The 10000-nt window shown below is 50.3% G+C and overlaps 1 protein-coding gene across 1 annotated transcript in view; it reads left to right on the top strand.

The window, feature by feature from the left end:
* LOC129693551 (tensin-1-like) overlaps positions 1–10000 on the top strand; it is a 120794-nt gene that overhangs the window by 72573 nt on the left and 38221 nt on the right. The window contains 1 exon segment of the mRNA XM_055630351.1: positions 7305–7492. Coding sequence (XP_055486326.1) covers positions 7305–7492 — 188 coding nt within the window.

Below are 10000 nucleotides of genomic sequence, written 5' to 3'. Positions count from 1 at the left end.
GTCAGCCAATGGTCACTACATGCCTCGGAAGGAACTGCAGGCACTGGTTTAAACCGGCAAGACACAAAGTGCTGGAGTAACTCAGCGGGACAGGCAGCATCTGTCTGTGGAATTCTCTGCCTCAGAGGGCGGTGGAGGCCGGTTCTCTGGATGCTTTCAAGAGAGAGCTAGATAGGGCTCTTAAAAATAGCGGAGTCAGGGGATATGGGGAGAAGGCAGGAACGGGGTACTGATTGGGGATGATCAGCCATGATCACATTGAATGGCGGTGCTGGCTCGAAGGGCCGAATGGCCTCTACTCCTGCACCTATTGTCTATTGTCTGTCTCTGGGGTGAAGGAACGGGCGACGGTCTGTGAAAGGGAGACGAGAGAGAGAGAGACGATGATGTCGAGGGTTACAGAGCGACGGTTCTATGTTCGTTGTTCTACATCTCTCGTCTCCCTCTCCCCCGACATCAGTCTGAAGAAGGGTCTCCCCCGACCCTCAGTCTGAACAAGGGTCTCGACCCGAAACGTCACCCATTCCTTCTCTCCACAGATGCTGCCTGACCCGCTGAGTTACTCCAGCACTCTGTGAAACGTCCCCTATCCATGTCTCCACAGATGCTGCCTGACCCGCAGAGTTACTCCAGCACTCTGTGAAACGTCACCTACCCATGTTCTCCACAGATGCTGCCTGACTCGCTGAGTTATGGTGCAGCAGCATCTATGGAGCGAAGGAAATAGGCAACGTTTCGGGCCGAACCTTCTGGAAATAGGCAACGTTTCGGGACGAAACCCGGAAGGGTTTCGGCCCGAAACGTTACCTATTTCCATAGCTCCATAGATGCTGCTGCACCCGCTGAGTTACTCCAGCACTCTGTGTCTATCGTCACCTATCCATGTTCTCCACAGATGCTGCCTGACCCGCTGAGTTACTCCAGCACTCTGTGTCTATCTGTGGTCACTTAATGGTTTGCCAGTGGTCAGTCACAGGTACATGGATCGGACAGGTTTGGAGGGATATGGACCAAACGCGGGCAGGTGGGACTAGTGTAGATGGGGTATGTTGGTCAGCAGGGATGGTTGGGCCAAGTGGTCCGTGCGGTATCACTCTTTGCGAAACTACAGTCATAAGTGAAGCACAGAGTTGGAGTAACAACATTTAAGGGAGCATTGTGGACACATGGATGGGTGACGTTCACAGGTTTGGAGGGATATCAGGACCAAACGCGGGCAGGTGGGAGCTAGTGAAGATGGGCAATGTTTCAGGCCGAGCACCCTTCCGGGTTGGGCCCGAAACGTTTCCGCCTATTTCCAGACTCTTTTGGCCCGAAACGCTGCAGTCTTTCCTGAAGCTCAGATGCTGCTGCAACCATAAGCAGGTCAGGCAGCATCTGTGGAGAACATGGATAGGTGACGTTTCACAGAGTAACGCTGGAGTAACTTCACATTTATCAGCATTAAACTCCATCTGCCATCTTTCAGCCCACTGTCTGGACTAAAATACAGTATCTCAGCGGGTGCAGCAGCATCTATTTTATCTCGTTCACGTTTCCTGCCTCCACCGCTCCGGCCATCGTTCCCGGGCAGTGACCAGGAATGCTTTCCGCAGCCCCCAGCTCCCAGTTTTCCCGGCATTCCGGAGGAGGCTATTTTCCGTGGAATGCTGACACAGCTTCCGATTGTTCCCACACTGTTCCCGACATGGCTAACTGTCCTTTGTCTTGCTCCTCCTGAGGCTCTGCTCAGTTTAGTTTATACATTTACCAAGCCAATAAACTTGTTTCGAGTGGGCTAGCATACAGACGCTGAGATGGGCGGAGTGGCCAGCAATGTAGAGGAAGCAGGGACTCTGCAGAAGGACTTGGACAGGTTACAAGTGTGGGCAGAGAAGTGGCGGATGGAATATCTGCCAAAGAGGTCCTTCTGCAGTTGTACAGGGCTCTGGTGAGACCACACCTGGAGTATTGTGTACAGTTTTGGTCCCCTAATTTGAGGAAGGACATCCTTGTGATTGAGGCAGTGCAGCGTAGGTTCACCAGATTGATCCCTGGGATGGCGGGACTGTCATATGAGGAAAGATTGAAAAGACTAGGCTTGTATTCACTGGAGTTTAGAAGGATGAGGGGGATCTTATAGAAACATACAAAATTACAAAAGGACTGGACAAGCTAGATGCAGGAAAAATGTTCCCAATGTTGGGCGAGTCCAGAACCAGGGGCCACACAGTCTTAGAATAAAGGGGAGGTCATTTAAGACTGAGGTGAGAAAAAACTTTTTCACCCAGAGAGTTGTGGATTTGTGGAATTCTCTGCCACAGAGGGCAGTGGAGGCCAAGTCACTGGATGGATTTAAGAGAGAGTTAGATAGAGCTCTAGGGGCTAGTGGAGTCAAGGGATATGGGGAGAAGGCAGGCACGGGTTATTGATTGGGGAAGATCAGCCATGATCGCAATGCATGGCGAATCCTCCTGCACCTATTGTCTATGTTTCTATCATCTGTTTGGAAAAATGGGCTGAAAGATGGCAGATGGAGTTTAATGCTGATAAGTGTGAGGTGCTACACCTTGGCAGGACAAATCAAAATAGGACGTACATGGTAAATGGTAGGGAATTGAAGAATACAGTTGAACAGAGGGATCTGGGTATAACCGTGCATAGTTCCTTGAAGGTGGAATCTCATGTAGATAGGGTGGTAAAGAAAGCTTTTGGTATGCTAGCCTTTATAAATCAGAGCATTGAGTATAGAAGCTGGGATGTAATGTTAAAATTGTACAAGGCATTGGTGAGACCAAATCTGGAGTATGGTGTACAATTTTGGTCGCCCAATTATAGGAAGGATGTCAACAAAATAGAGAGAGTACAGAGGAGATTTACTAGAATGTTGCCTGGGTTTCAGCAACTAAGTTACAGAGAAAGGTTGAACAAGTTAGGTCTTTATTCTCTGGAGCGCAGAAGGTTAAGGGGGGGACTTGATAGAGGTCTTTAAAATGATGAGAGGGATAGACAGAGTTGATGTGGACAAGCTTTTCCCTTTGAGAATAGGGAAGATTCAAACAAGAGGACATGACTTCAGAATTAAGGGACAGAAGTTTAGGGGTAACATGAGGGGGAACTTCTTTACGCAGAGAGTGGTAGCGGTGTGGAATGAGCTTCCAGTGGAAGTGGTGGAGGCAGGTTCGTTGGTATCATTTAAAAATAAATTGGATAGGTATATAGATGAGAAGGGAATGGAGGGTTATGGTATGAGTGCAGGCAGGTGGGACTAAGGGGAAAAAGTTGTTCGGCACGGACTTGTAGGGCCGAGATGGCCTGTTTCCGTGCTGTAATTGTTATATGGTTATATGTTGTAGTTCACACAGTGGTCAGTTTCCTGGTTTGTACGGTGACCCGGTGTGGGGGTCAGGACTGTTGACCTCACTGACCCTAGACATCCCAGTGTCTGGCAGACCAAATAAGGCCACGGTGTGGGACAAGGGGGGGAGAGGGGCTGAGTCGAACGTCAACTAAAAGTACAGCTGTCATCAAATCTGGTTTAAATCTGGCCCAAAGCTGGTCGCATCACCCGCACAAATTTAGTAACTCAGAGAGTCACCGAGTCTAACAGCACGGAGCAGAAACAGGCCCTTCAAACTGCGAACTTTGCATGCAGGTACAGCAGGCAGTGAAGAAAGCCAATGGCATGTTGGCCTTCATAACACGAGGAGTTGAGTATAGGAGCAAAGAGGTCCTTCTGCAGTTGTACAGGACCCTGATGAGACCACACCTGGAGTATTGTGTGCAGTTTTGGTCCCCTAATTTGAGGAAGGACATTCTTGCTATTGAAGGAGTGCAGCGCAGGTTTTCCCGGGATGGCGGGACTGTCATTTGCTGAGAGAATGGAGCGGCTGGGCTTGTACACTCTGGAGTTTAGAAGGATGAGAGGTTATCTTAGACATAGAAATTAGGTGCATATAGACATAAGACATTAGAAATTATCTTATTGAAACATATAACAATGTTAGGGGTTTGGACACGTTAGAGGCCTGTCATATGCTGAGAGAATGTGGAGCGGCTGTGGGCTGTGAGAGTGGTGAGTCTGTGGAATTCTCCGCCTCAGAGGGCGGTGGAGGCCGGTTCTCTGGATACTTTCAAGGGAGAATAGAAACATAGAAATTAGGTGCAGGAGTAGAGGCCATTCGGCCCTTCGAGCCTGCACCGCCATTCAATATGATCAATATGCCAAACATTTGCCCACTCACCCAGCCTATCCAAGTCACCTTGCAGTATCCTAGCATCCTCCTCACAGCTAACACTGCCCCCCAGCTTAGTGTCATCCGCAAACTTGGAGATATTGCCTTCAATTCCCTCATCCCAGAATGGAACGGCTGGGCTTGGACACTCTGGAGTTTAGAAGGATGAGAGGGGAGATCTCATTGAAACATATAAGATCGTTAAGGGTTTGGACACGCTAGAGGCAGGAAACATGTTCCCGATGTTGGGGGAGTCCAGAACCAGGGGCCACACACAGTTTAAGAATCAGGGGTAAGCCATTTGGAACGGAGACGAGGAAACACTTTTTCTCACAGAGAGTGGTGAGTCTGTGGAATTCTCTGCCTCAGAGGGCGGTGGAGGCCGGTTCTCTGGATACTTTCAAGAGAGAGCTAGATAGGGCTCTTAAAGATAGCGGAGTCAGGGGATATGGGGAGAAGGCAGGAACGGGGTACTGATTGTGGATGATCAGCCATGATCACATTGAATGGTGGTGCTGGCTCGAAGGGCCGAATGTCCTCCCTCCTGTTGTCACCTGGACATGCACAAAACATCTTTTGACTGCACCTGTTGTGGAGAGGCTGTCTCAACTAGTTCCAAAGTACACACACAAAACGCTGGAGTAACTCAGCGGGTGAGGCAACATCTCTGGAGAGAAGGAATGAGTGACATTTTCTCTCCGTAGATGCTGCCTCGCCCGCTGAGTTTCTCCAGCATTTTTTATCTAGTTCCCCCTTCATTTAGGACAGACACAGTGTACAGATACAGGATGTGGAGAGGATGTTTCCACTAGTGGGAGAGTCTAGGACCAGAGGGCACAGCCTCAGAATTAAAGGACGTTCCTTTAGGAAGGAGATGAGGAGGAATTTCTTTAGCCAGAGGGTGGTGAATCTGTGGGATTCTTTGCCACAGACGGCTGTGGAGGCCACAAGTCAGTGGATATATTGAAGGGGCAGAGATAGATAGATTGTTGATTAGTGCGGGGTCAGGGGTTATGGGGAGAAGGCAGGAGAATGGGGTTAGGAGGGAGAGATAGATCAGCCGTGATTGAATGGCGGGGTAGACTCGATGGGCCGAATGGCCTAATTCTGCTGCTATCACTTGTGACCTTGGTAAACTGAACTGACCCTTTGCCATCACCATGATCCTGGGGCCGCCTCGTGAATTACAAACGTCCAGTCACTCCCCCTCCCCCGCCTTCGGCCCATCGCAGGTCTTTGTCCAAACCCCTCCCTGCCAGAGAGGGTCAAGAATCAGCAGCGGGTGGAGCTGCTGCCTCACCGTCTGGACATAGCCGAACCTTCTGGAAATAGGCAACGTTTCGGGCCGAAACCCGGACGGGCGCGGCCCGAAACGTTTGCCTATTTTAGCTCCATAGTTCTGCTGCCCGCTGAGTTACTCCGGGATTTGCTGGCTGTCCGGGTGCTCCGGGTTTCCTGCTGCCCACACGCCAGAGACGTTCGCCCGAGGGCGCTGTAGGTTACGGAGTTGCACGTTTCCCCGTGATTTGCTTGGGTTTTCTCCGGGGGCTCGGTTTCCTCCCACACTCCACAAAGACTGTGACATTTGTAGGTTCACTAGTGTGAGCTTGAGGGGCACACTGTACATTGGACATTGGAGGGTAGGGGACAGAGTAGACAACTGGGTGGGCCAGGGACTTTGTGGGGTGGGTGGGGGGTGGGTGGGGGGGGAGGGGGTGGGTTGTGAAGGGCTGGTGGAGGAGATGTCCACTGTGCCAATGGGCCTCTGTGGTATTGAAGAACGCCACCTCATATTTCACTTGGGCAGTTTACACCCCAGCGGTTTGAACATTGACTTCTCCAACCTCAAGTAAACCCTTCCTTTCCCTCTCTCTCCATCCCTCCCCCACCCCAGTTCTCCCACCAGTCCGACTGTCCTCCTGATTAAATGTTACACTGTCACCTCCCCCCCAACTAACAACGATTCATTCTACAGCTTCCTTGATGTTTGGCCCCTTTGATCTGTCGTTTTCACACCTTACCCTTCCTTATCTCTTTCTCTCCCTCTCCCCTGAGGCTTATTCTGAAAAAGGGTCTTCGAGCCGAAACCGTCACCTATCCATGTTCTCCACAGATCTGCTGCACCTGCAGTTACTCCAGCACTCTGTGAAACGTCACCTATCCATGTTCTCCACAGATGCTGCCTGCCCCGCTGATGTACGCCAGCACTCTGTGAAACGTCAACTACCATGTTCTGTCACAGATGCTTCCTGACATTCGGGGTTTTGCGCTAATTGTTGGTCTGGTTACTGAGTATTACTGCTTATTGATTTATTGTACTGATGATTTATTATATATTGATCTGGGCGTTGCGGAGTGTAGGTGAGAACTCCATCGTTCCTTAATGCTACCCCATAACATTTACCCACTGGATCCAGTCTGTTCTATTCGTGCCCCAGTTTACCTGAGGCCATTAGAGTCACAGGCCCTTTCGTCCCTAAATCCCAAGCCTATCCGACATCCCCATCTCATAAGACTAGTCTCATTTGCCCAGATCCATCTAAACCGTTCCTGTCCAGGTACCTTTAAGAAGGAACAGCAGATGATGCAAAATCGAAGGTAGACAAAAGTGCTGGAGTAACTCAAAGCGGGTGCAGCAGCATCTATGGAGCGTAGAAAATGGGCAACGTTTCGGGTCGAAACCCTTCCGGGTTTCGGCCCGAAACGTTGCCTATTTCCAGAAGGTTCGGCCCGAAACGTTGCCTATTTCCTTAGCTCCATAGATGCTGCTGCACCATAAACTCAGCGGGTCAGGCAGCATCTGTGGAGAACATGGATAGGTGACGTTTCACAGAGTGCTGGAGTAACTCAGCGGGTCAGGCAGCACTGTATTTTAGTCCAGACAGTGGGCTGAAAGATGGCAGATGGAGTTTAATGCGGATAAATGTGAGTTACTCCAGCGTTACTCTGTGAAACGTCACCTATCCATGTTCTCCACAGATGCTGCCTGACCCACTGAGTTACTCTGTGTCCACACCTCCCCCCCCTCTTGTCCGATCCGTGTAAACTTGAGCCAGCGGTTTGAAGGTTGAATTCTCTCTAATTTCCCAGGGGTGAGATCACGAACCTTGACCCCGTTGGAGCCCAGCGGGGCCTCGAGACGCCGGACGTCCAGCGAGGGCCAGTACGAGAATGGCCTGGAGGGGCCGTGCAGCCCCCCTGTCCGCTCGCCCATCCGCTGCGTGTCGCCTGAGCTGGCCAGCTCCATCGCCGCCAATCCGGGCGGCTGGCCCAAGGAGGTGAGACCGTGACACGGGCAAACTGGACATTGGCCTTACTAGTGGACAGAGGGGACACTGGACACTGGCCTTACTAGTGGACAACTGGACACTGGCCTCACTAGTGGACAACTGGACACTGGCCTCACTAGTGGACACTGGCCTCACTGGTGGACAAACTGGACACTGGCCTTACTAGTGGACAACTGGACATTGGCCTCACTGGTGGACAACTGGACACTGGCCTCACTAGTGGACAACTGGACACTGGCCTCACTAGTGGACAGAGTAGACAACTGGACACTGGCCTCACTAGTGGACAGAGGGGACACTGGCCTCACTAGTGGACAACTGGACACTGGCCTCACTAGTGGACAGAGTAGACAACTGGACACTGGCCTCACTAGTGGACAAACTGGACACTGGCCTCACTAGTGGACAACTGGACCATTCCGCCATTCCGCCAGTCACAGAGTGATACAGTGTGGAAACAGGCCCTTCAGCCCAACATGGCCCACATGTCCCGGCTACCAGGGGCCACAGTCTTAGAATAAAGGGGAGGTAATTTAAGACTGAGGTGAGAAAAAACTTTTCCACCCAGAGAGTTGTGTGAATTTGTGGAATTCCCTGCCACAGAGGGCAGTGGAGGCCAAGTCACTAGATGGGTTTAAGAGAGAGTTAGATAGAGCTCTAGGGGCTAGTGGAGTCAAGGGATATGGGGAGAAGGCAGGCACGGGTTATTGATTGGGGACGATCAGCCATGATCACAATGAATGGCGATGCTGGTGCTGGAGCGAAGGGCCGAATGGCCTCCTCCTGCACCTATTGTGTATGTTTCTAATATTACAATCGAGCCGTCCACAGTGGACAGATACAGGACACAGGGAATAACGTTTAGTGCAAGGTAAAGACAGTCCGGTTATATTTCACCTGTAGCGAGTTACAGGGACATTCCTTTTCAATCAATCCCTAGGCTGGTCAAGGTTTCATCAGTTAGAGACACTACAGTGGGTGGTTTTGCAGAGAGTGAAGATGGTTGTGAATGATCGCAGCAGGGTCTGGATCGATTGGCCAGGTGGCCGGAGGAATGGTCGATGGGATTTAATACAGAGAAATGTATAAGGTGTTGTATTTTTCTGACCACTAACATGGTGTAGGACCTACACAGTGAATGGCCGGCCTCTGGGTAGAAACTTACAAAATTCTTAAGGGGTTGGACAGGCTAGATGCAGGAAGATTGTTCCCGATGTTGGGGAAGTCCAGAACAAGGGGCCACACACACAGTTTAAGGATAAGGGGGAAATCTTTTAGGACCGAGATGAGAAAACATTTTTTTTCACACAGAGAGTGGTGAATCTTGCTGCATCTCCCCCTTTCCCAATCGGCCACCATTTATTATCTAAATGGTGGCCGATTGGAAAAGGGGGAGATGCAGCGAGACCTGGGTGTCATGGTACACCAGTCATTGAAAGTAGGCATGCAGGTGCAGCAGGCAGTGAAGAAAGTGAATGGTATGTTAGCTTACATTGCAAAAGGATTTGAGTATAGGAGCAGGGAGGTTCTACTGCAGTTGTACAGGGTCTTGGTGAGACCACACCTGGAGTATTGCGTACAGTTTTGGTCTCCAAATCTGAGGAAGGACATTATTGCCATAGAGGGAGTGCGGAGAAGGTTCACCAGACTGATTCCTGGGATGTCAGGACTTTCATATGAAGAAAGACTGGATAGACTCGGCTTGTACTCGCTAGAATTTAGAAGATTGAGGGGGGGATCTTATAGAAACTTACAAAATTCTTAAGGGGTTGGACAGGCTAGATGCAGGAAGATTGTTCCCGATGTTGGGGAAGTCCAGAACAAGGGGCCACACACACAGTTTAAGTATAAGGGGGAAATCTTTTAGGACCGAGATGAGAAAAACATTTTTTTTCACACACACAGAGAGTGGTGAATCTGTGGAATTCTCTGCCACAGAAGGTAGTTGAGGCCACACAGTTCATTGGCTATATTTAAGAGGGAGTTAGATGTGGCCCTTGTGGCTATAGGGATCAGGGGGTATGGAGAGAAGGCAGGAATGGAATACTGAGTTGGATGATCAGCCATGGTCATATTGAATGGCGAATGGTGCAGGCTCGAAGGGCCGAATGGCCTCTACTCCTGCACCTATTGTCCATGTTTCTATGTTGAAGAGCAGAGGGATCTAGGAGTACAGGTGGATGGTTCCTTGAAGGTGGAATCACAGGTAGATAAGGTGGTCAACAAGGCTTTTGGCACTTTGGCCTTCATCAGTCAGAGTATTGAGTATAGAAGTTGGGAGGTCATGTTGCAGTTGTATAAGACGTTGGTGAGACCGCATTTAGAATATTGTGTTCAGTTCTGGACACTGTGTTATAGGAAAGATGTTGTCGAGCTGGAAAGGGTTCAGAGAAGATTCACGAGGATGTTGCCAGGACTAGAGGGTGTGAGCTACAGGGAGAGGTTGAGTAGGCTGGGTCTCTATTCCATGGAGCGCAGGAGGATGAGGGGAGATCT

Source organism: Leucoraja erinacea, unplaced genomic scaffold (genome assembly GCF_028641065.1).
Source record: "Leucoraja erinacea ecotype New England unplaced genomic scaffold, Leri_hhj_1 Leri_344S, whole genome shotgun sequence".
NCBI classification, from domain to species: Eukaryota; Metazoa; Chordata; class Chondrichthyes; order Rajiformes; family Rajidae; genus Leucoraja; species Leucoraja erinaceus.
This window is presented reverse-complemented; position numbering and strand designations above follow the sequence as displayed.